This window comes from Tachypleus tridentatus, chromosome 7 (assembly GCF_004210375.1).
Source record: "Tachypleus tridentatus isolate NWPU-2018 chromosome 7, ASM421037v1, whole genome shotgun sequence".
NCBI lineage: Eukaryota > Metazoa > Arthropoda > Merostomata > Xiphosura > Limulidae > Tachypleus > Tachypleus tridentatus.
The window spans coordinates 92,743,203-92,770,746 of NC_134831.1; the positions used below are offsets into that span (position 1 = coordinate 92,743,203).

The 27,544-nt window shown below is 33.6% G+C and overlaps 2 protein-coding genes across 9 annotated transcripts in view; both read right to left on the minus strand.

Moving 5' to 3' along the window:
- LOC143256197 (short transient receptor potential channel 4-like) overlaps positions 1 to 1,844 on the minus strand; it is a 59,899-nt gene extending 58,055 nt beyond the window's left edge. The window contains exons 1-2 of one of the 2 annotated variants that reach the window (XM_076513067.1): positions 1,442 to 1,844; positions 704 to 871 (exon numbers count right to left, since the gene is read on the minus strand). In XM_076513067.1, the coding sequence (XP_076369182.1) occupies positions 704 to 868 (165 nt within the window). In that variant the 5' untranslated portion in view covers positions 869 to 871; positions 1,442 to 1,844. The remainder of the gene's footprint in view (positions 1 to 703; positions 872 to 1,441) is intronic. The other variant, XM_076513066.1, reaches the window with a different exon arrangement.
- Positions 1,845 to 16,797: 14,953 nt separating this feature from the next.
- LOC143256199 (rap guanine nucleotide exchange factor 2-like) overlaps positions 16,798 to 27,544 on the minus strand; it is a 99,928-nt gene continuing 89,181 nt past the window's right edge. For 6 of the 7 annotated variants that reach the window (XM_076513069.1, XM_076513071.1, XM_076513072.1 and 3 more), the window contains 11 exons: positions 27,363 to 27,446; positions 26,892 to 26,966; positions 26,512 to 26,583; positions 25,704 to 25,853; positions 24,648 to 24,756; positions 24,198 to 24,311; positions 23,404 to 23,664; positions 22,026 to 22,184; positions 19,853 to 19,939; positions 18,489 to 18,707; positions 16,798 to 18,180 (listed from right to left, as the gene is read on the minus strand). In XM_076513069.1, coding sequence (XP_076369184.1) covers positions 18,149 to 18,180; positions 18,489 to 18,707; positions 19,853 to 19,939; positions 22,026 to 22,184; positions 23,404 to 23,664; positions 24,198 to 24,311; positions 24,648 to 24,756; positions 25,704 to 25,853; positions 26,512 to 26,583; positions 26,892 to 26,966; positions 27,363 to 27,446 — 1,362 coding nt within the window. In that variant the 3' untranslated portion in view covers positions 16,798 to 18,148. The remainder of the gene's footprint in view (positions 18,181 to 18,488; positions 18,708 to 19,852; positions 19,940 to 22,025; positions 22,185 to 23,403; positions 23,665 to 24,197; positions 24,312 to 24,647; positions 24,757 to 25,703; positions 25,854 to 26,511; positions 26,584 to 26,891; positions 26,967 to 27,362; positions 27,447 to 27,544) is intronic. The other variant, XM_076513070.1, reaches the window with a different exon arrangement.

Genomic DNA, 27,544 nt, shown 5'->3' on the forward strand with positions numbered 1-27,544 from the left:
AGTGATAAATATATGCACATAATAGTACCTGAGTGATAAATATATTTATAGAAAGTAGCTAAGTTATAAATATATTTATAGAATTATAGCTGAGTGATAAATATATATACATAATAGTACCTGAGTGATAAATATACATAGAGAATAGTATTTGAGTGATATATATATAGGTACAGAATAGTACCTGAGTGACAAATATGGGTTTAGAACAGTACCTGAGTGATAAATATAGGTATAGAATGGTACCTGAGATATAAATACGAGTCTAGAATAATATTTGAGTAATGAATATATTTATAAAATAATAGCTGAGTGATAAATATACATATAGAACAGTACCTCAGAGATGCATATATTTATAGAATAGAACCACAGTGATAAGTACAGGTACATAATAATTCCTGAGTGATAATAGAATAATAGAATAGTACCTGAATGATAAATATTGGTCTAAATTAGTATCTGATGATACACATAGGCGTAGAATAGTACCTGAGAGATAAATATAGGTATAGAATAGTATGTGAGTCATGAATAAACATCCGGAGTTTTCTCTGAATTGTAAAAAATGTTTTAAGCATTTTTTTGAAATTTAAACGCTATTTTTATTAATTTATTTGAAGATTAGCTTTAATAACATGAAATACATCGTTTAAAATTAATTTATATATGTTGTAAGTACCCCTGCTTATCCTACTTTTACCTTTAAAAACTTTTCCGTTTCAGCAACAAGACCGTCTTCCACCAACTTGAATAAAATTCTCTCATCTTCTTCAAGAAAAGGAACTGGGATTGAACTTCGTTTCCATTCTAGATCATAATTGATGTCGTCTTCAAAAAATTCTTTCCCATTCTCATCACCAACCATTTTCTGTAGGTTACAAATATCATAAGAATATAGTTAGTATGTTCGGATTACTAAAGGTAAAGCCACGATAAAGCATAACAAGGATAGCTTATCACACAATGCATGACAAACAATAACACTAGAATTCAGAACTAATGTCAAACAAGTAGAACATCAAAATATCAGTAAAGTGCAAATACTAATTGCAATAAAGGTCAAATTATATATATTGTTAATATTTTGTTCTATTTTTCGATTACATTAACTTTTAATTTTTACAAATATTCCAGTTACCGCTTCGAACCACATGAAGCATTATATGTAATCTGCTAAGCCATTGTTCAGTAATTGATGTTTTCATGTATTACCTTCTTCGTTCGTTATTATTATACTAACGTAATTTTCAACCTCATTCAACAAACAGATTTACATTAGTGCTTAACCCTAAAACCCTTATATCAAATTAGTATTAGTAATTTTACTTTTTTTTCAATAAATAGCGTTATAAAAAGATTACAACAAAACATATCCTTGGTTGTTATTCTTATTTTAGTGCAAGTTTAAACAAAGCGCATATTAACTTTTTAAAATTACTTAGGAAATTAACATATCCTAATTTCGACGTTGTGGATCCTTAAATTTGCCGCTGATACACTTTGAGACGTGTTCCACGTTTAAATCACCATTCTAGAACTCGTCCTTCGTGGTTATTCGTTGATGTTTAACAATTTGAATAACTAACACAAAGCTATCAATAACAAAACTTGGCAGAGCTCAAAGCTTGTTTTAAACACAATGTGTTGACTTTTTATACAGCTAAAACGCCTTTTCAGTTTCGCTATTTGTAATTCAAACAAATATTTTTCGGTTGATACACTTCTCCAGTGGCTGGTAAAGCTGAAAACCGTGTTTTGATACATGTGATGGACACAGCACAAATAGACCAATATCTAGTATTAAGCCTAACTACATACAAACAATTTGTTGGTCTGACGACACAATGGAAAACAATGAATTTTGTCTCTAATATAGAAATGAGCAAATTGTAATTTAAGCCAACGTTGAAACAGAAAGACTGCGATTCCTTCCCATAAATCAAAAGAAGGTCCAAGTCGAAGGCCACGTCCCCTTTAGATATACTAAAATAGATTCAGAATACATAGACTGGCATATTCATTTAGAACATATTTACCTAATAACCCGACCCAAGGCATGTACCCATACTGATAATAATAATTATAATAAATCAAACTATTTCAAATTAACTTATCAAAAAAAGAGTAAGTGTGACTTTTTATACTTATTTTTGGTGTAAACATCTGAATCTTTCCCGTTTGTACTAAAAGTTGTGAAAAAGATATTCCACAAAAGCTAGCCTATCTACAGAATGTCGTTTATACATCTATGGATGTTAGTATATTAAATAATTAGGTAGAATACTCGTCGCCTGGACAAAGGTTATCTAAATACGTGATTAATGAAAGGTTATCTAAGGATATGATAAGTTAGTTACTTTCTTCATATTTAATTGTAAAAATTACTGAAGTTATGTAGCCATAAAACAGACTATTATATTTACATAGATAGGTAGTTACATGAACAAACAGCACACAGTACTATTATGCTGATATCCATAAATCATGGGGGGATACATCCTCCTTCATTTTAGGTGGGGGTATGGTGCATACAATCATTCCCCCCTACAGTTTGGTCTGTTGAATTGTTTTATTGCATCACAGGCCTACAAATTGTGTGTTTGTCCTTGTGATTCTCGTGTTTTTACCAATCGAATTACACAATTAGGCCTAGATGTAGGCTTTTTCAGTAGCCGAAATATACATCTTTAATAATAGGCGTGCTTCTAATCTTTTCGATCTAAGCGATAGTTCGTAAGTATCAGTCAGTAGGCCTAACTATACATGCAAGGCTTGCAAGCACTAATACAGAATCTACCTACGTCTTGTACGTAGTGTAAGATTAAGTAAAATTTTCATCACAACAGATTGAACAGAGAATGAAATTCGAAAATATTACTCCCAAGAGTAAACTCCTGTGATCTAGATCTGGCAGGCCATTTGTAGCTTGTAGCTGCATTAATCTATGTGTATTTTGTGCGATTTTCCCACACCATTTGTTCTTATGCATGTCTAGCCGGTTTTATTGTCGAACTCCTTACTCTCCTTAGCTGCCAAACCACTGACCATAGTGTACGTTTAGTGTACAGTTAACGACAGGTTCGGGCTGCTCGGATCCAGACGCGCCCTACATTACCCCCTTCCGCTCTCTTTTGTCTGAGCCTCGATTTTACAACAGGGCTCATCAGACCTGTGTATGTGGCCCTCATTAATCCATGAAATTTCTGATTATCACCGCCCTCTAATAAAGTGCTGGTGCTTTTGGTAAAAGAACAATATATTCTCTTATCATAGATAGTAAAAATATTGTATTTTTTTGTATAATTAGAACACAAAGGAAGCGATTTTAACGGCCTGAGGCCTCTACTCTAATTGTATTGCTAGTTTTTGTTTAGGTGTTTTTATTTAATAGACGTGCTTATAGATATTATATCACAACGTGTTTGCCTTTTGATGAGCTTTAACAGGAATATAATATATTTGTGATTGTTTAAGTATTTTTCGAGAAACTTCCAATTGCTTGTGTTGTAACTAGCACGCATTATTGTCTCAGCGATGCCCAGGCGGTCAGTCGGCTCGATAGTCACTGTGAGTTTCGCGCGTTCGACTTAAATACATTCTACAGTTCAGTCCTATTTCCATTCTGTTCTATCTTCGTTCGTTGTACGTTAGAGTTTTTCAATAAAGATTGTATTTTAGCTTGTTGAGTCATCTGGGAAACAGATTCCAATTATGACAAGCAAGTGTCTGAAACTTTCTGATATTAGACAGTTCTACAAGCCAGTTACTAGTACTACAAGTGACAATGCAGATGTGGATAATCCAACAACCTCAAGCAAAGGAATAGAAACTTGTTATACAGAGGAAATACCATGTTCATCAGAGGACGAGTCTGAAAATGTTTGTGCAACTATTGCACAACATGAACCACCAGATAGTTGTGAAACAAATTTGTACAGTAATGAAATAACTGACACTCCACTCCACAGATACAGTGTGGAAAGCCATATCATCCAGACGCACAACTAATACCACGACAGAAAGCAAAATCTCAAAATATCGACTTCCGGGGCAAGTGGTTTGATGAGTTCCCATGGCTGCACTTCGAATATCAGACTCAAAAAGTCATATGCTTTCATTGTGCCAAGGCTGAAAATAGAGGCCGTTTTACAGGGAAATTGGAGAGGCCAGTGGAGTATACCTTCATATCCACCGGTTTTTGCAACTGGGAAAAGGCAAAACAGAAATTCAACGAACACCAATCCTCCTCTCAGCACAGATTCGCTATATCTCCAGAAGGTTCACTTGATGTAACTCCAGTGACTGTCCAGCTACATGATGGAAAAAAGAAGCAGCAGAAAGAATGCAAAAAAAAGTCTAGCCAAAATATTCGGAAGTTTACGTTTCTTACTGCGTCAAGGTTTAGCATTACGTGGACATACTGATACGGAGGGGAACTTTCTGCAGTTAATGAAGCTCCTGGAAAAGGAAGATCCTGAGTTGACGTCATACTTGTTAAAGAAAACTACATTCACATCACCCCAGGCTCAGAATGAAATAATGGAGATGTTCAGCCATCAAATACTGATGAACATAGCACACGAAGTGCAGCAAAGTAAAATCTTTGCATTAATGGTTGATGGCACTCAAGATGTTACAGGTGCCGAACAGGAAGCAATATGTGTACAATACGTAGATGAGAACCTTGACGTCCATGAGACATTTCTTGGTTTGTACAGTGTTTCCAATGCAACTAGTGAAACAATATCCTCGACTACACTTGATGTACTGACTAGACTCAATTTACCACTGTCAGGATTAAGAGCACAAACTTATGATGGAGCCGCTAACATGAGTGGTGCGTACAGTGGATGCCAGGTAAAAATAAAAGAGAAGCAACCGTCAGCTTTGTTTTTTCACTGCGGAGCACACAAGGCTAATTTAATGATGCAACATGCAGTTGAAGCTTGTAAATGTGTTCGAGATTCTATCCAGTGGATACATGAACTTGGTGTCTTGCTTCAGAGGTCAGGCAAATACAAGACAATCTTTGAAAATATTGTATTGTCAGACAGCCACAACGGTCCAGTTAAATACATCCGCACACTGCGTTGTGCCGCCTATTTGCAATTACATGTGCTAATGATCACTACAGTGACATTGTTGATTCTTTGTCTGAATTAGCAAATGAAAAATCAGATGTAGCAGTGAAATTCCGAGGTCTGCTGGACAGATTTGACAAAAGAAAGACAGTTTTAGGATTGTTGATGGCTCAGCATCCATTAGCTGCATTAAAGGAACTAAACCGTGCATTCCAAGCAAAATCAGCGACAGTATCTGGCATGATTGAAGCATCTGCATTGACAGTTTAGCAGTTGCAGGTGTTGCAAACAGAGGAAAATTACAACAAGATATTTGATGAAGCTGAGAAAAAGGTAACTTCCCTAGATCTGGTGCCCATTTAACTACCACGCATTCACAGACCCTCCCAGAAGAATCACAGGTGATGGCTCAGCACACCATTCTGCAACAGCTAGAGATTACTACAGAAGCCAATATTTTGAATTTGTGGACACAGTCATAGAACATCTGACCACTAAATTCAATGCAGACAACAATGACTTGAGGCAATATCTGGCACTTGAGAACATGATCACATCTTGCAAAATTGACAACTCGGTTCTAAACTTCTATCCAGAAATCTCTGCACAACGGCTCGAGTTTCAGTTGCCCATGTTCAAAGGACAACAAAAGCAGTATCTCTGAAAGGTGCGTAGGATGCTTACTGTAAAATGCATGAAACAATCCAGTTGATGTTTAGTAAAGTGTTTCTTCTCATGAAAATTTTGCTTGTATGTCCAGTATCCAGCTGCGAATGTGAACGCAGCTTTTCTTCATTAAGACGGATAAAGACGTGGTTAAGGTCAACTATGTCTCAGTGCCACCTCAACCATGTGGCAGTTTGTCACACTCACAAAGATGAGGTCGACAAGATAAATATAGAAGAGTTTATGAAAGAATTCATAAACAGATCATAACAAAGGAAGTCTACGTTTGGGAACATGAAGACTAGAGGACTAAATGAATCTTACTTCAATGAAAAGTATGAATAATTATGTGTTACATTGTATTGATGTGTAATTTTCAAGAGTTCGCAAAGACATTTTAATTATTTTTATCAAACAACATGAACAGTTTTTCAGTAGATATAAACTTATCAAGGGTAACTACTAATTTTATTAATATTTGAAAACGTAATTCATACAATGAAAGTTATTAGTAACCTTGTCAAGTATAATGGCCATCTTTTATACTGTGCAGTGTGTAGGAATAAATTCATGTATCAGTTAATCTGTGACACATTTGTCTTTATTCTATTGACATTTTGAAAACTGTTCACATCACCTCACTTATAGAAACCTACATGGAAACCTTGAAGTATCGTGGCAACAAGATTACTGTGTGACTGCATGTTTGCAGCTTTCAGGTTCACGTAATCAGAGATTACCAATTTGTAAATTGAACAGTCCACATAAGTGGTTTCATAAATCATCCCCCCATCGGGTGTAAAAAATCTACGCCCCTACATAAGTAGTTACATAGACAAAAGACAAGGGTAACATTATTACATTTATACAATTAAGTATTTATATAGAAATACAACAGACAACACTATTATATTTACATAAATAAGTAGTTATATATAAAAACAGACAACACTATTGTATGTATATAAATAAGTAGTTATATGTAAATACAATAGACAGCACTATTGTATGTATATAAATAAGTAACTATATGGACATATAACAGACAGCACTACTATATTTATATAGATAAGTAGTTATATGGATTTGCAACAATCAGAAGTAATATATTTATATAGATAAGTAGTTACGTAGACATACAACAAACGGTACTTTTATATTTATATAGATGCAATGTCAAATTTCAGTTGTTCTTAAAACACTCTAAAATTTTTCAAAAGTACATCTTTGAAACAATGTTTTCAGAAGTTACGATTTTACAATTTACTGAATAAGAAAACTGAACTTTGAGATGCTGCACGAATGTTGACAACTGAACTCAAGTTAACTGATGGTTGAGCTTTTACGCAGCGTTACACGTGTTACTCATTTTCAGAAGGTTGTTACACCAGCAACATAAATTTACTTATTCTAAAACCAAAAACAAGCTACAGTAGGGATATATTTTCAGGTTTTAATTAACTGTGGTAACTAAATGCTTCACCTAAAATTAAAGACTTAGTTGCTATAAGTCAAACAAAAGTCATTGTTCAAGGCAACAGTAGTATTGGTTTACAATAACATACTGTTCCCAGTTTTGTATCGTGAACAAACAAACTGTAGTTTTAGTATTACTGGTAGATGTACATGTATTATACAAGGTGAGAGAGGTTTAAAAATGTTAACAGATTTATTGATTTTATAGAAAAAAGTCGTTGTTTCGTTTTGTCTTTCGATGAGATTTGAAAATGAAATTTCAAAAATTATGATTATAAAATTTTTATTTGCTTTATTGCAAAACATGCCGGTAACAATATATATATAGTTCATTTAATGAAAGAACAAACTGGAAAAATATCATCAGAACCCATGGTGGTTACCCTAACTGTCTGATGTAAAACTAGTACCCATAGTGGTTACCCTGACTGTCTGATGTAAAACCAGTACCCATAGTGGTTACCCTAACTGTCTGAAGTAAAACCAGTACCCATAGTGGTTACCCTAACTGTCTGAAGTAAATTTAACTATACAAAGTAACATGTAATCTTCGGTAGGATTACCACTTACTTTTCAGAATGAAATTTAACAGATCCTACTTAGCGATATCCTGTAACATAACCCATCCATTTCCAGCTTAATAGATCCTACCTAGCTATAACCCGTAACACAACCATTCCATCTCCAACTTGACTTATTCTACCAGGCTTTTACCTGTAACATAACCAATCCATCTACAAAATTATCCAAGTACACCTCATCTGAGCTATTTCCCAAAAAATAGAACTTTTAGATAAGTTAGACAGACCTATTATATAGTGATTTATATATAGAATATAGATGTTTGTAAGTATACTCTATAATTAGATTAGCTTTGTTACTACCAGTAATAGATCTTAGCTGGAGACATGAAATGTTTTATGCATGCTAAGGGAATTCCCAGGGTGTTCAAGGGGATTTTTCTTTTCGAAAATATTTTGGACAGTTTCTTGGCTTATAGTTTGGAGGTGTAACACGTAAACCATACCCAGAAAGAAGTATATGTATAAGCTGCCATCTGTCGTGTAATAAATACATTATTAAGGAATAATTATTTAACAGTAATACAAGTTTTGTGAAAACGGTTTTGTTTTTAACACAGATAAAGGTGATAGAATTCATATTATCACTTTAAATAGTTAAATTTAAATGTTCGTTTGACAGATTTTCAAATTGATAAAATACATTTTAATAAAAGTCTTTATATATCTCTAACAGCGATAAAAAAACAAACAAATGTGAAATTCCCCTCGATGGACAGAGCAGATATCCTTCACACACACAACCCCTCCCCAGCGGTATAGCAGTATGTCTTCAGACTTAAAATGCCAGTGTGCATGATTTCCAACAAACAAACCATGTATGTCGCTAAATGTTATTTCACCTGAAAATATTTTTAATAGTTTACAAACTACGATAATTATTTTATGAATAATGTTGTAATATTCATAAATAAACTGAAAAAATAATGGTTTCAAATTCTGGCAATTAATTTTTTACAATATTTTATAATAAATATAAAAAAATATGTGTGTGCGTATGTACATTTTCCTGAAATACGTTATAATATCTTTCACTGAACAATATAATATAATAAAAATATACTCTTTTTAAGTTACATTTGGTTAACCATCATTATTTAAATTTTTATTACTACTAAAACATTTTCATCTTACATGTCACTGTATAAAGTTTCTACTACTAGTAAGAGATTTTCATCTTACATGTCACTGTGTAAAGTTTCTACTACCAGTAAGAGATTTTCATCTTACATGTCACTGTATAAAGTTTCTACTACTAGTAAGAGATTTTCATCTTACATGTCACTGTGTAAAGTTTCTACTACCAGTAAGAGATTTTCATCTTACATGTCACTGTATAAAGTTTCTACTACTAGTAAGAGATTTTCATCTTACATGTCACTGTGTAAAGTTTCTACTACCAGTAAGAGATTTTCATCTTACACGTCACTGTGTAAAGTATCTACTACCAGTAAGAGATTTTTATCTTACATGTCACTGTATAAAGTTTCTACTACCAGTAAGAGATTTTCATCTTACATGTCACTGTGTAAAGTTTCTACTACTAGTAAGAGATTTTCATCTTACATGTCACTGTGTAAAGTTTCTACTACTACTAAGAGATTTTCATCTTACATGTCACTGTATAAAATTTTACTACTAATAAAAGATTTTCATCTTACATGTCACTGTGTAAAGTTTTACTACTAATAAAAGATTTTCATCTTACATGTCACTGTGTAAAGTTTTTACTACTAATAAAAGATTTTCATCTTACATGTCACTGTGTAAAGTTTCTACTACTAGTAAGAGATTTTCATCTTACATGTCACTGTATAAAGTTTCTACTACCAGTAAGAGATTTTCATCTTACATGTCACTGTGTAAAGTTTTACTACTAATAAAAGATTTTCATCTTACATGTCACTGTGTAAAGTTTTACTACTAATAAAAGATTTTCATCTTACATGTCACTGTGTAAAGTTTTACTACTAATAAAAGATTTTCATCTTACATGTCACTGTATAAAGTTTCTACTACAAGTAGGAGATTTTCATCTTACATGTCACTGTGTAAAGTTTTACTACTAATAAAAGATTTTCATCTTACATGTCACTGTGTACGGTTTCTACTACTAATAAAAGATTTTCATCTTACATGTCACTGTGTAAAGTTTCTATTACTAGTAAGAGATTTTCATCTTACATGTCACTGTATAAAGTTTCTACTACCAGTAAGAGATTTTCATCTTACATGTCACTGTGTAAAGTTTTACTACTAATTAAAGATTTTCATCTTACATGTCACTGTGTAAAGTTTCTACTACTAATAAAAGATTTTCATCTTACACGTCACTGTGTAAAGTTTCTACTACTAATAAAAGATTTTCATCTTACATGTCACTGTGTAAAGTTTCTACTACCAGTAAGAGATTTTCATCTTACATGTCACTGTGTAAAGTTTCTACTACTAGTAAGAGATTTTCATCTTACACGTCACTGTGTAAAGTTTCTATCACTAATAAAAGATTTTCATCTTACATGTCACTGTGTAAAGTTTTACTACTAATAAAAGATTTTCATCTTACATGTCACTGTGTAAAGTTTTACTACTAATAAAAGATTTTCATCTTACATGTCACTGTGTAAAGTTTTACTACTAATAAAAGATTTTCATCTTACAAGTCACTGTGTAAAGTTTCTTCTACTAATAAAAGATTTTCATCTTACACGTCACTGTGTAAAGTTTCTATCACTAATAAAAGATTTTCATCTTACATGTCACTGTGTGAAGTTTCTATCACTAATAAAAGATTTTCATCTTACATATCACTGTGTAAAGTTCCTACTACTAGTAAGAGATTTTCATCTTACATGTCACTGTATAAAGTTTCTACTACTAGTAAGAGATTTTCATCTTACATGTCACTGTGTAAAGTTTCTACTACTAGTAAGAGATTTTCATCTTACACGTCACTGTGTAAAGTTTCTATCACTAATAAAAGATTTTCATCTTACATATCACTGTGTGAAGTTTCTACTACTAGTAATAGATTTTCATCTTTTGAATTTCGCGCAAAGCTACACGAGGGTTATCTGCGCTTGCAATATATAATTATGCGACATAAGACTAGAGGGGAGGCCACCGATCCACCGCCGACTCTAGCGCTATTCTTTTACCAACAAATAGTGGGATTGATGGTCACATTATAATTCAACCCTGGCTGAAAAGGTATGTTTGGTGTGACGGTGACTTGAACCCGCAACCCTCGGATTACGAGTCGAGCGCCTTTATGACTTTATGAAACTTTATTGGGGGAAATAAAAAAATGTTTTATTAATTTGAAGTCATCAATTAAGTTGTAATTTGGTTGAAACCGCCACGACAGCATCAAAGCGATACGTTACTAACAAAGAATATTGAATTATTCGTTTTTTACCAAAATTATTTTCGGTTTTTCACTCTTGATCCGCCATGGCCAAGCGTGTTAAGGCGTGCGACTCGTAACCGGAGGGTCGCATCCCCGTCGCGCCAAACATGCTCGCCCTTTCAGCCGTGAGAGCGTTATTATGTGACGGTCAATCCCACTATTCGTTGGTAAAAGAGTAGCCGATGAGTTAGCGGTGGGTGGTGATGACTAGCTGCCTTCTCTCTAGTCTTTCACTGCTAAATTAGAGACGGCTAGCGCAGATAGCCCTCGAGTAGCTTTGTGCGAAATTCCAAAAAAACAACGGTTCCTCACTCATGTAAACCTATTATTTTTGTATACTTTTCCGCTAAGCTATGTATCCCGTGTATCAAATTGTTTCCTTTGTACTTGGAGAAAAGGAACACCTGGGTTGAGAGTATAAAGGACTACGTGCCTTGAGGTGGGAAGATGGGCTTATGACAACAGTCTCTTGAGGTTTATTATCTGTATACCCATGTTGAAATTATATTTAACTAATTTTAAAACGAGTAATATATGTTGTGGTTTGCTTAACAGCGACACTGACAGCATGTTTCAGTTTCCTTTACAGCTGTTTTTTAGATTGTTTTGTTCAGATTATTATAACTATATAGCTGCATTTGTTTGTTATATCACTGTTTTATCACTAATAAAAGATTTTCATCTTACATGTCACTGTGTAAAGTTCCTACTACTAGTAAGAGATTTTCATCTTACATGTCACTGTATAAAGTTTCTACTACTAGTAAGAGATTTTCATCTTACATGTCACTGTGTAAAGTTTCTACTACCAGTAAGATATTTTCATCTTACATTTCACTGTGTAAAGTTTCTACTACGAGTAAGAGATTTTCATCTTACATGTCACTGTGTAAAGTTTCTACTACTAGTAAGAGATTTTCATCTTACATGTCACTATGTAAAGTTCCTACTACTAGTAAGAGATTTTCATCTTACATGTCACTGTATAAAGTTTCTACTACTAGTAAGAGATTTTCATCTTACATGTCACTGTGTAAAGTTTCTACTACTAGTAAGAGATTTTCATCTTACATTTCACTGTATAAAGTTTCTACTACTAGTAAGAGATTTTCATCTTACATGTCACTGTGTAAAGTTTCTACTACTAGTAAGAGATTTTCATCTTACATGTCACTGTATAAAGTTTTACTACTAATAAAAGATTTTCATCTTACATGTCACTGTGTAAAGTTTTACTACTAATAAAAGATTTTCATCTTACATGTCACTGTGTAACGTTTCTGCTACTAATAAAAGATTTTCATCTTACATGTCACTGTGTAAAGTTTCTACTACCAGTAAGAGATTTTCATCTTACATATCACTGTGTGAAGTTTCTACTACTAGTAATAGATTTTCATCTTTTGAATTTCGCGCAAAGCTACACGAGGGTTATCTGCGCTTGCAATATATAATTATGCGACATAAGACTAGAGGGGAGGCCACCGATCCACCGCCGACTCTTGCGCTATTCTTTTACCAACAAATAGTGGGATTGATAGTCACATTATAACTCAACCCTGGCTGAAAAGGCATGTTTGGTGTGACGGTGACTTGAACCCGCAACCCTCGGATTACGAGTCGAGCGCCTTACTCATCTGACTTTATGAAACTTTATTGGGGGAAATAAAAAAAATGTTTTATTAATTTGAAGTCATCAATTAAATTGTAATTTGGTTGAAACCGCCACGACAGCATCAAAGCGATACGTTACTAACAAAGAATATTGAATTATTCGTTTTTTACCAAAATTATTTTCGGTTTTTCACTCTTGATCCGCCATGGCCAAGCGTGTTAAGGCGTGCGACTCGTAACCGGAGGGTCGCATCCCCGTCGCGCCAAACATGCTCGCCCTTTCAGCCGTGAGAGCGTTATCATGTGACGGTCAATCCCACTATTCGTTGGTAAAAGAGTAGCCGAAGAGTTAGCGGTGGGTGGTGATGACTAGCTGCCTTCTCTCTAGTCTTACACTGCTAAATTAGGGACGGCTAGCGCAAATAGCCCTCGAGTAGCTTTGTGCGAAATTCCAAAAAAACAACGGTTCCTCGCTCATGTAAACCTATTATTTTTGTATACTTTTCCGCTAAGCTATGTATCCCGTGTATCAAATTGTTTCCTTTGTTATAGGAGAAAAGGAACACCTGGGTTGAGAGTATAAAGAACTACGTGCCTTGAGGTGGGAAGATGGGCTTATGACAACAGTCTCTTGAGGTTTATTATCTGTATACCCATGTTGAAATTATATTTAACTAATTTTAAAACGAGTAATATATGTTGTGGTTTGCTTAACAGCGACACTGACAGCATGTTTCAGTTTCCTTTACAGCTGTTTTTTAGATTGTTTTTTCAGATTATTATAACTATATAGCTGCATTTGTTTGTTATATCATAACTTCGACGAATAACATGCATATATATATATAACACTCTTAACCTCAGTAACGTGTGTATATATATAACTCAGTTGCTCTTAACCTTAGCAACAAGCACATACATATATAAAACCCAGTTACTCTTAACCTCAGTAACATTTATATATCATACAATAATGGAACTCTTGCTTATATGATACTGGAAAACATGTTTTATTACGCGATATGCTACCCACAATTTCGCGAAATTTTTGTCCACTGTGCATGTATAATTGTAATACGTGCCCGATATTCCCGTTTTGCCTCCGTTTCCGTCATAAAGAATTTCATTTTTCTCCATTCTCAGAGTGCAGATATGACGTCATAAAACGTCACACGTAGATCTAATGCATTTTCGCCACTGTACATCTCAAATGAACATTTTGAAATTATTTTATACACGTGATGGACGCAATATTAAAAGTACTGTCAGAAAAAAATGTGTGACGTCATTATAAACCACAGCATAAAAGTAAATAAATGGGTGTGGCTTCCTTATTATTACATGGCAAATATGTGGTTCCTTTGGTGTAAGAGTTCGATAATAGTGTGACTTCATAAAAAAAAAGTTTAAATTTGTAATAGTACAAAAACTAGCCGCTAGTACAGCGGTATGTCTACGGATTTACAACGCTAAAATCAGGGGTTCGATTTCCCTCGGTGGGCTCAGAAGGAAACAATGATTTGTTTCCCATGAGAAGGCATATATGATACCATCAGTGAATGATCCAGTTCAATAGGTAACTAGGGTGCAAAAAATATGCTTTCCCCGTTACTCCAATGCCAATTTTCCCTTTCACCTATTTAGAGTATAAATGAGAACTAGTTTCTTCTGGAAACTAGCCTACATATTTATGAATGGTATGAACGCTCACTTTGAACATCTCTATTTCTTTCATTCATAGAAGTGTGGATAAGTCACACAGAAGGCATTATAATAGTTTCTTGTTACAGTTGAAAGTCTTCCCAGACTGATGATGTCATTGAAGTAAAATATGGGAAGGTTTGAAAGGTGAAGCCTAATTAGGCAAGCTACTATGCATCCATCAGCTTATTTAGGACACAAGGAATAAAAACATCCCAGAATTTTGGTAACATGAACCAAGATTCAGAGTGTCATATGAAGCCTCAGTAGTACAGTCAATTACCCAGTCTTCAGTAGCACTACATGAAGCTAGGGTGATGTCTATACTGTCAGTGACTTCAAGTCTTAATGCTTACTGGCGAACCTAGTTTTCTGTTTTGATTTTTACTGGCTACTGGAGTTTAGAAAAAGCCATCAGATTTATACATCTGTTACATACTGAAATCTCACTAGTTATGTGTTGAAATGGACAATGTTATGTGGATAAGGTTAGAAATTGAACCAATAAATTCCATCTGTTGTATATCTAAGTGTGGCAACTATACAACCAGTTCCTGTGTTGACATGTTGTGATTATCTACTATTTCAAGTGTGAAATGTACCCTAAAAATGTGTTAAACAGGATTGTTGTTCAGACAAAGGAAGTAACCAGTGTTGAACATGAAATCTTTAGTACACTACTGCTGCTTTTTCCATAACATTTCACATGTTTCTTTCCAGAATTGTCACAAGTAACTGTACTGTGTTCTGTTGCACTTCAAAGGTTGTTAGTGTGACACTTTGTTCTCATATGTTTTATTACTGTATGCAGTTTTAGAGGACACTTTGATCATTCTCTTCACACTTGGGTTTGAAGTCAGTAGTAGTTCTTTGATTCCCAATACTTATTTTCTGGGCATGTACAACAAACCGTGCCATATTGTATAATAAAGTTAAATCTGAAATATTTTTGTGTGCAAAGTCTATATTGAAAACATCACACAATAGAAACCTGTGTAATGATCATTTTTATGTTCATCAGTCTAGTCGATGCTTTCCTTTGATTCAAATTGAACAACTTGGTTTAGTTCTCAAACAGACATGTATTAATTCACTTATTTTTTTCAACTTTCACCAATTCTAATCATCACTAGGTAGTACATTCTATTAATTAAATACCAGCCATATTCTCAGAGATGCCAACTATTTCAAATGACTGAGCGTAATGATTGCAGACAGAGCCCTTTATCATTTGCAGTTACTAGGCCTGACCAATGTCTCTAAGCTGTTTATTATTATAACTATTATTATTTATTACTGCTATAGATTGCTCATTTAAGACTATGATTGCGTGAACATCACTTCTGCATTTATGGTTTCATATTCTGAATTCTTACTCATAAATGTCGTTATCTGCATCGTTTTAGTCTTCGCCTCAGCCTTTTGTTGGTGAGATGCCGATTTGGTATGTCTGGAACAATCGTTTATCCCACCATGCCCCACAGAAAAATTGATGTGACAAACTGTACAAAACATATGACTGTCATTGACTTTGATGCAATGACCGAATATTTTGCACAATACTCTTTCCTAAATTTTTGATTCACAGTTTTAGTCCTTTTAGATTTGCCAGATACAAGACAATCTGGTGAACGAGGCCTCTTTTTTTCCATCTTGTGAACGATCTCATTGGTGTTTCTGTGACGCATAGAAAACGAGAAATACCCATCTACGCGAGCACTGATTGGCTGACAAGCACTGATAATGTAAATTTGGATTCCCCCACGTACCCAGTATGGAGAAGCACCGCACTCAAACTATTGGTAGACGTCAGAGATACAAATATTATTTTATTATTTCAAGCACAAACATGATTATCGCAAGTAGTCATTTGGACTATGTCTTTTATTTATTATCAAAATTTATTTGTATCTCACTAGAAATTTTCTTTTCACCCCTTTCAAGCCATGGGGGAACAATTTATCACTTCAGGCCTATATAATATATAATAATTTGGGAGTTGCAATAAGTCGTAATATTTGTCTGTATGAGCGTATAGTCGTAATGTATACACCAAAACCGTAATGATTACGCTCAAGTCGTAATGGTTGGCATCTCTGTATTTTTATGTCATCAAAATATGTTTAAACAGTTTTCTGTGATGATGATAAAACCCACTATCTAACTGAGCTATTTTTCAGTTACCTCTTTCTCTGTGAACTATGACTGAAAAAAGTTGGAACATTATTCACTCCTCTACATAATGCTCTCTCTACAAGCCATTTTTAAATATATATTTAAACAATTTTATTTCTTGGGTTATTAAAACATTACAATCCATTGTTTGACCTGCTTCATCATAGTAACTTTAAAATGTTGATTTTACTGAAGAATTAATTAAGTAGGCTTCATTAATTGCTATTACCTGGTTAAGGTTTGGTAACAAATAAACCATATTTTTTATTACAATGTAAATATGGTTTCAATAAATGTGATTCGTTCAGATACTATACAGTTTATCATTTCATGTACAAACTACAATAAACAACTGTTTCATAGAGATCACAAACATATTAACCAACACATCTCCTCTATTGTGTAAATCAGTGAATAGTTTGTTTTTTGTATATTTTCTGCAGAAAAAGAAATACATTTTTACAATTCTATCATACAGGTTTGTGAGTTTCGTTTGAAAATAAAACCTGGGATAAAAAGTTGTTCAAGTATAGAAACTGTTTTTTTTTTGTTCAATGGGTAAACCTTACTTTATACAATCAGCTATTTATAAAATTAATACACATTCAGAGAAAAAAACAACGTATCTTTGATACTACTATGTATTTTTGTACACTTTCAAGAAACACTTAACTTGTCTGCCTCCAGTTGAAAGATCACAGTCATGGAGCTGTGTTTCCACAACATCATGTTCCATATCTTAATATAAACATTGTTATTTTCATACTAATAACTTATATACAAAGTTAAACAAAATTATACTCAATATACAGTACATACAAATATTGAATACACTAGCCCTGAACCAAATATTACAACAAAAGTTCACACTACTAAGATGGAAATCTAACCTTTCCATAGGAAAACGATGACTGTTGAATGGAAATCTTACACTTTTCAGTACATAGCTATTGGTTTATATATCTGGTGTGTCTGTAGAACCCATCAACATATTTTGTAGATGATATCCCAATCCTCTAGGTGTGCCATAGGTCATTTATAGTTACTTACAATTTTTCATTTTAAGGACATTAAAGTTGTTCTGGTGGGCAGTGTGACCACACACTTTTGACACTGGCCCACATTGTGATGTTGTATCCTTGAGCAAGACACCTTATTCTACTTCTTCTTGTCTATACAGCTCTACAACTGGTACTAGAGATTAATTTGTGATAGACTGGCATCCTGTCGAGGGAGTGATGGGTCACCATTGAAACCAGAGTTCAAAAGCACTGGCCTTAAGCGCCTAGTAAATTAAAGTCATCTAGAAAGGTTTTAACAACTTGTTTTTAGTACCTGTCACTTTACTACATGTAGTAATACATGAGACTAGTCAACGCGTATGAAACGAGGAATAATTTACAATTAAAGTCTTGCCACAAGACATTTCTGATACTTTCTAGTTACACAGCTGACACCTCAGTTTCTTCATCATCTATAAAAGAAAAAAAAAGGAGAAACTTGTAGAAACACAAAGGTAAAAACCTTTTTATTATAGAATACTCTTGTTACATATCTTACATTTCAAGTACAAAGATCACTTGCCACAACTATTAAAAACTTTTAACAAAACTTGAGAAAAATTACATTCAAAGTATGGAACTTATTTTTCCTTACAAGTTGAATTTATACACAGAAAAATTATTTATTCAGTGAGAGCTTTCTACAAGTTGTCGTCTTTCTTACATTTATGGCTAAAAATAAGGTAGCCTGAAACAAAATTTCTAATTAAAAATAAATTACCATCTTCTTCAGGATCTGTGATATCTTCATTATAGTAACCAACAAATGTCATACCATCGTGACTACGAGCCCGAGCTAAATGGGCTTTAGAACGTCCATAGGGTACGACCTTAGATGAATGTGGACAGTCTAAGAGCCTCTGTTCATGAATCAGTGAATAGTGTGAACTGTCACTTGTAGGATAGAGTGGAGACATGAAGGGTGAGGTTGATGGAAGACCTTTTCAGGAGAAAATATAGAGAATCTGATATATTAAGGTGTTTATTTGACATCTCTATTATATTTATTATTTAATAAAATGAAATATTTTCTTAATCAGACAAACTTGATTTATGTTTGTAAGTTATGGTTGTTGTAGTACTGTTGATAATTGGTATTTTTCCAAACTTTCTTTGACATGACATAGTGTTTAACCCATAACAACATGTTAACTGTTGAAAACTCCATGAAAATACAGATATACTTTCAAAATTCACAAGATGTTTTCTGAAAGTTAAGTGTTTCTTAGCCATAATCAGTTACAATACAACTAGCAAGAGATGCCCAACACAGGTCACCTGTAGTAGCTAACCTTTCTTCAAAAGCACTTTAAACTGGTGAGCAAGAAATACAATTGGAAACAAAAGGTAATAGGTATGAGAAAATCTAATATTTACACCTATTATAAAACAGGTTAATGTACGAAGAAACATATTTGCCAAGTTAGGCTTAACTTTAATTTAAAAAAAAAAAACACAATGAGACTTTAGCCTTAATTATACAGATTTACAGTGATTTTAACTGACTAAGGACATCAACTTAGAATATTAGTAAAAAGCATTTCATCTGTGTCATTTAAAACTATTCATGATCACAGACGATTACTACAGAACTAACTGAATTATAATCGATGACTGGATAATACAGGATAAAATGATAGTAGAATTAACTAAAACTAGAAGATGATTGTTTGTTTGTTTGAATTTTGCACAAAGCTACTCGAGGGCTATCCACGCTAGCCGTCCCTAATTTAGGAGTGTAAGACTAGAGGGAAGGCAGCTAGTCATCACCACCCACTGCCAACTTTTGGGCTAATCTTTTACCAACGAATAGTGGGATTGACCCTCATATTATAATGCCCCTGCGGCTGAAAGGGTGAGCATGTTTGGTGCGACCAGGATTTGAACTTGCGACCCTCGAATTACGAGTCGAGTGTCTTAAAACGCTTGGCCATGCCAGGTCTAGATGATTTAGTGAACTATTAATTGTTCCCCAATTCTCAAATCTCTATTACATTTTATGATATTTGACCATTTGATTAAAGCTGTCACATGTCGTGCGAGAAAAAGAAATAGTTATGTAAACATAACAACTAGTGTACGCACCAGAAGGGATTGGTGGAAGTACCTGGACTCCTTGTGGAATGTATGGAGTGCTTGTTTTCATCCCAATAACAGCTGGGGAGTGTGAAACTAAAAATGTTAATTGAGAAAGAAAATCAGTTTATTTTTAACGGTACTCTCAAACTTTCTTATATTGAATGCACTAAAATAGGTCTAAAAGTAAACAATGGCAGAATCAGAATGTAGTTAAATACATCAATATATTCCAGACACCTGCATAATTAAAGTTAATTTTAAATCCAGTGATGAAAGGAGTTCCAACAAATATACAGTGAATTCTTTAAGTAACAGAAACATTTCATCAAAAGTATAAATATACTACAGTTTTTATATTATCTGTTTTGTACATAAAAACTTTAGAGATATCCCATGCTTTAGGTGATGTATCTAAATGTTGTATGTGTTCAAGTGATAACATACAAACATAGAAGAACATTCTGTTACTGTGTTTGATTTTTGTTTTTGTTTACCTGTTTATTTCTCTACAATTAACCATCATGAATTTCCACTTTGACTATTCTCAATACTTTGTGTAATTAGGACTAGCTGAAACACTTCTTGGTAAGGTTCATTACAGGAGTAATACTAATAACTTCTAAAATTTCCAATTGTGGTGAAAATACAGAGCATCAAGTGATTAACAATTAGCATAAAATGTGCAGTGAGGTAAGAAACAACACAGTAGTGGGGGAGTGAAGCATCCAGTGAGGTAAGAAACAACACAGTAGTGGGGGAGTGAAGTGCCCAGTGAGGTAAAAACAACACAGTAATGGGGGAGTGAAGTGTCCAGTGAGGTAAGAAACAACACAGTAGTGGGGGAGTGAAGTGCCCAGTGAGGTAAAAAACAACACAGTAATGGGGGAGTGAAGTGTCCAGTGAGGTAAGAAACAACACAGTAGTGGGGAGTGAAGTGCCCAGTGAGGTAAAAAACAACACAGTAATGGGGGAGTGAAGTGTCCAGTGAGGTAACAAACAACACAGTAGTGGGGGAGTGAAGCATCCAGTGAGGTAAGAAACAACACAGTAGGGGGGAGTGAAGTGCCCAGTGAGGTAAAAAACAACATAGTAATGGGGGAGTGAAGTGTCCAGTGAGGTAACAAACAACACAGTAATGGGGGAGTGGAGTGTCCAGTGAGGTAACAAACAACACAGTAGTGGGGGAGTGAAGTGTCCAGTGAGGTAACAAACAACACAGTAGTGGGGGAGTGAAGTGCCCAGTGAGGTAACAAACAACACAGTAGTGGAAGTATGAAGAGTACAGAAAAGTGACAACACCTGAATGACAACACAAACAGCCCACTGGCAAACAGAAAGTGATAGAAACATGAAGTGGTAAAGAATGAACAGTGAGACACAACACAGTGAACTGTAACATTTAAAGTTACACAGTTATCTTGCAGTTTTGAAGTGTGATTCCCTCATATAAAATTACTCCACTTCAAGAGCACAAGTGATAAAAATTATCATGATTACAGCTTCACTCCTTAATAAAATACCAATTTATTTCCCATTTGGTTGAGTTGATTTGAATACTAAGTGTCAATCCTGGGGTTGTGCCGAGTCCCCAGTGTGGGCTTACCCCAAATGAGATTGGAAGCTTCACAAAAAACTAGAACTCAATGTTGTTATCATAATTATTTGTTTGTATGTTGTTAAGTACAAAGTTACACAAGGGTAGTCTGTATCAGTCCTGGGCATTGAAAAAACTAATTAGCAGCATTACAAGTCTTTAGAATCACTACTGTGTTAATAGGAACAGTTATTACACAATAACACTGTAAACAAATCACCATAGACATAGGCTGCTTATATCATTAATAAATACCTTGATAACAAACACATGTAGTGTTTATATCACTGACACAAACCTTACTCATGTAATACTTAGATCTCTTACAATCATACATGTGTAGTGCTTATATCACTAACATAAACCTTGCTCTTATGCATCTGTTATGGTTAGATCACTTACAACCATGCACATGCGGTGCTTAGATCACCTGCTGTCATACATTTATTATTATTATTATTACTCAATAAACTAGTTATTTATAAAAAAGGTAAATACCAATAGGTTTGTTTACCACCAATATAATTCGACGTCTTATAAAGTCTTTATCCTAACTGAAGATAATGATACCCTTATCTGACTCACCATAATGAAAGTGATGGTGTTGCAGAGGTGAGTTTGTTGACCCAACAGAATTGTTGCTATGGTTGTCAAAACCTACAGAATTATTACTAGAGTCCACATCGTAACTATGGTGACACCGAAAGCTTCCTCCACTGCTGCTGTCTGTTGACGTGACTGATCCTATGAAAATGTACAAGTTATATGTATCTGCCTCAACTAATCAGTGCTACGCTAATGTGGCAATAACTAAGTTTATCAGTTGTAACAGTCTTGTCAGCAGTGTGAATCGTAACAGTCTTGTCAGTAATGTATTTGATCCAAGTACAAGTTGAGCTATGGCCTTTAAAAAAACTAGTCCTAAGTGAGGTGGTATTTCAAATTTTAGAATCGTTACTGAAGCCTCCATAATTACCGAAACATTCGAGAGAGGGGAGTCAAAGTTTTCAGCTGTCTTTCAGTTAGTGAATAACCAACTTTGATTTGAAGAAGGATTTCATATCAAAAACTGAAATTTTGTCTTTTTTTATGTTGAAGCTGGTAGGAAGAATTCATTGAAAGCTAAATCAATATTGTGTCAACATTACTGAGAATAATCTCTGAACAGTAACTTAAGAAGTTTTCTGTTTTTACAAACTAATAAAAGTCATTGTATTTACTAAAAAGTGAGAATGTAATATTATAACATCCCTTGTTCATTTCCTTAGATTATTGGGTTAAAGATAAAATATCAATGATTATAAGAACTTAAACATGATGCCTTAAGAAAAATGGTTTTTTAGATTTAGAAAAATGTTTGGTAACCAAAAATTTGGAATAAACAACAACAATAAAATCAATCGACTGCTCTTTAAAAACAAGTTTATTTCTTTTGTCTCCGCAGGCCTTTTTCTTCAGAGTGCCGAGTGTGCTCTAACCCTAACTTTAACAGTTATTGGTTGAAGTTAAAATTAGTAATGTAACCATTATTTAACTGTAAAGATTTTAATTTATAGAACGTTAAAAATTATAACATAAATAACTGGAACAATAAAGCAGTAATTATTATTGGCACAAAAAAGGAAAAACCATTTTACATGATTAATCACTGGAAAATAAACCTTTATGAAAAGTTTGACTTTCTTTTCCGAAAGTTAAATCTTCATTTCTCTGAACTATCAAAGCAGTGACTTAAAGATTACAAATTTTCCAAGAGAAAAAGGTACTATATGGAGTTAAAACTTAACCATAGTGTTTGTGGTGGTACTCTTGAAAGATGCTGTATAACTCTTCAAACCAAACTAGGAGTTTACAGTGTAAGCCACCTTCTAGAAGTTTCTTTATGTCTTACTCACAGAGTGGAATGTAATTTGTCTAGAATTTAAAAACATTGTATTCAAAATCACAACAACTATTACACTACCTGAAGTTTGTGACTTACGAAGTGGAAGTTGGTTTAGACAAGTCACACTAGAACTCTCTGCTGATAGATCTACTGGAAGCTTAGACGGGCTGTAGGTGTCACTATGGGAGCAACCATGGTTATGCCCATTGTCTTGCCATCGTTGAGCCATATTTGGAGAGCGCGAGGGCGAATTAGTGTGTCTAGTAGGTTGGTAAGGGCTAAGCTTCGTGTGATCAGAAAGAGCTAGCATCTTCCTAACAGCCTGAGGGGATTCTGTACCTGAGAAATAGAAAAATATATTCAGTGAAAGCTAAGACACAGCAGACCAAGAATCATTCATGATAGGTTTTACTCCTCTAAAGACTGTTGGTGGTGAGATGTACCAGTCATAAAACAAGTCAAAATTCACATAATAATAAAAATAACATTGTTGAATTAATGTTTAAAAGTTAATTTGCTTAAACATATTCTCTCACTTGGAAAAAAAAAAACTTAACAGGATGATGATGTGTAATAAAACAATTCTGTCTTATAATTAGGAAATTTATATCAATAATCCTTTATCAATAATCTCTATCAATAATTCTTTAAGATGTTCATATAGAATATTTTATACATATATAAGGAAATCCTATTAACATCTTCTGTATAATTTGTATAATAAACTTACAGTTAAAGCAAGCTGTGTATTTAAGAGTGAAACTTAGCAATCGCTACAGCTCATGAAATACACACTTCTCACGTTTCTCTTTACAAATGTTTTCTTTCATCTTCATGCACCTTCCCTGTTTTATAATAAAATTCTTAATTACCAAACTTTTGTCCTGTGTTAACTGACTTCTTTCCTTCTGAGGCAGTGCTGTTACTGCTAGCTGAAGATAAGGTTGGTGAAGGATGCTGTTTTCTAGTCTGTATATTAGCAACACCTGGTAAAGAAACAGTAAACATTAAAGACAATTGTTATATCTAAAATTACATTGCAAAACTGTAACTTCAGCCTCAGATAAACACTAACATTCCACAATTACATCCATTACATTATGTTATAACTGTACATTAGTATAAAAAATGGATTTGAAAGATGTAGTAATTTGCAGGGAACTTAACTTACAGATTTGTCATGGAGTGTAAAACTGTTTAAATAATCACACTTACAACTATCTTGTGTTCCCTCAATTCTGTAATTATGGAGTTTCATCAAGTACTAATGGCTTCAAGTATTAATTATTACTTATTACAACATGAGACACACAAATGTTTACCTGTTCCTGTCAATGGTTCACAATCTAATGACATACTTCTCAATTGTTCTTCATCTGTAATGACTTTAAGGTTCGCCAAGTAAGTCTTCACTCTTCTAACCATCTGGGCCTGACGTACAAAACAAATAACTTCCCTAACTTTTACTGATGTGAAAAGGTTGCTAAAGAATATATGCTGCCTAACAATCAGCAAGATATAAATATCTAAATTCTTTGTTGACCCACAATTTTCTTCCTCATTACCTACACAGTTTTGCATTTTCAGAAATGCTCTATTTATATATTAGCTGAATTTTATGTTGAAATTTAAGACCTCATTCACAAATTACATCCACAAGATAAACTTTTCTAGTCTAAAAAATTAACTTGGTTTTCATTACCACATTCCACTAAGTTATCAAGTTTGGTTACACTCTTTCTATCTATCACACATGGTACAAAACATGGTTTTACAGTTAGGTTATGTAGTTTCCTTCTATTACACATGGTACAAAACTTAGTTTTACAGTTAGGTTATGTAGTTTCCTTCTATAACACATGGTACAAACTTAGTTTTACAGTTAGGTTATGTAGTTTCCTTCTATAACACATGGTACAAACTTAGTTTTACAGTTAGGTTATGTTGTTTACTTCAATTACACATGGTACAAAACTTAGTTTTACAGTTAGGTTATGTAGTTTTCTTCTATTACACATGGTACAAAACTTAGTTTTACAGTTAAGTTATGCAGTTTCCTTCTATTACACATGGTACAAAACTTAGTTTTACAGTTAGGTAATGTAGTTTCTTTCTATAACACATGGTACAAACTTAGTTTTACAGTTAGGTTATGTAGTTTCCTTCTATAACACATGGTACAAACTTAATTTTACAGTTAGGTTATGTAGTTTTCTTCTATTACACATGGTACAAAACTTAGTTTTACAGTTAGGTTATGCAGTTTCCTTCTATTACACATGGTACAAAACTTAGTTTTACAGTTAGATTATGTAGTTTCCTTCTATTACACATGGTACAAAACGTAGTTTTACAGTTAGGTTATGTAGTTTTCTTACTTCTTCAAACATTTTCTTGGGATTAGGTTGTGTAATGCTCTTTTTCCTTCTTTTCACAGTAGCAGCATTAGTTGTCGTGGCAACACTATTCAAGGACGCCATGGCAACAGAAGGATTAGCTCCTCCAGATTCCAACATGTTGAATAGATCCTGTACAAAACAGTTCAGCAACAGTTAACCTAATGGTTCAGATCCACAGAACCTGTGTTACTGTTGAACCAATTTCATCACACTGGATGAAACTAAGTTCTGTATTACGAAAGTTTCAAAATTTTATGTTTTTTCCATATGTGGGTTAAAATTGACATTTATGTAACTGACTGATCAGTTCCATGACATCTGTGAAGTCTCTAGAAACAATACTGTGGGTAGATTCCAAAGGCTATGTCAAGATTATTGTTGGGTCAGTTTTTCTAAACTAACGTTGGTGTAACTGAAGCAGTAAATTCCATTAAGGCTATGTCATTGTTATTAACAAATAAACTTATGATTTGTTTTGTGGTGTTACTAATTGATCAGTTCCATGAAATCATTGTCAAAGTTACAACTTATTTCACAAAATACTAGTTATTTGTTAATAGTCTAACAGCCGTAAACAGACCTCGTGTTTGCTGTAAGGGAGATTCTTACGTTATAGTTATGAGAAGAAAAATATCAAGCTAATGTCACAAATCTACAAAATGTAGAATTTACTTGTGTTCTAAACCTCCTTACAAAATTATAGTGGCACAATGTTCTATTCCTTCACATCCAATGTTTTTAATAAAAGAACACTTTGTTGAAGAATGTCCAAATAAAAGACACTTACATAAGGAGCTGAACACATGTTCACAAGTTGTCGCACTTCCTTTGCTAGCATCCTCAACTTTTCAAAATTGACCTACAACAGAACAAGTTTACTTTATGTGTGACCTTGTAACATCATGTACCAATTTGTTTTTAAATATCTCTACAAATGTTCTACAAAAGGAACTAAAGTAAAGTACACCTAAAAACATTCCTCATTTATACTGTTTGTACCTGCAGGAATGATACTGTGTTATTATTTTCTTCTCCGATGGTAAATGCTGTATAGTAATAAAAAAATCCAATCAAAGGATCTATGTTCAGAAAAAATCTTTCCACAACATTAGAAGGAAGGCCAAAAATTGTGTTACATAATTAGTATTTCTATAAGGATTTACTTACCAATCCCTCAACTCTGGAATCATTTCCTAGATGAATGAAAGTGAGGTCTTTCTTGACCACTGGATAAAAAGGTATCTAAGGACAACAAGGTTTTATATCAGCAAGAAAAATACTGAAAGGAAGAGAAAACCAACTAAATTTTAAAGACCATATTTAAAAAAAAAACAGTTGCTAGATTTGTTTACAGAATTATCTTATAATAAGGGATAATCCATGCTGTTGTATTTTTTTTTCTTTTAAGATAAAACTTTTGCCTTTGGACCTCAATAGCATGTAACTACAAGAGTTGAAACAAAGTAAAATTCAAACTATTTGTCAAAATATTTCAAGTAAAAAGTTGAATCCATGTTTCATTTAATCAAAGTTAAATATATATTAGATAAAACAAGGAGATAACTAAACCTTGTTGGGAAATAATGTAATTACTAATACCAAATTATATACGTGACATTTGTATTTAATACGACTTACCATAGGAGGTTGTGTGTTTTCACTGCTGATAAGAGTACGATATTTACACATATTTCGAGAAGGGTCCATGAGATCACTCAAATCCTAAAAACAAATTTAATAACATTAAACTGAAGCAGTACATTAAAAATATTTTTTGAGTTCATGTCTTCACGTTATATTAATATCTTTTAATTTTTTAA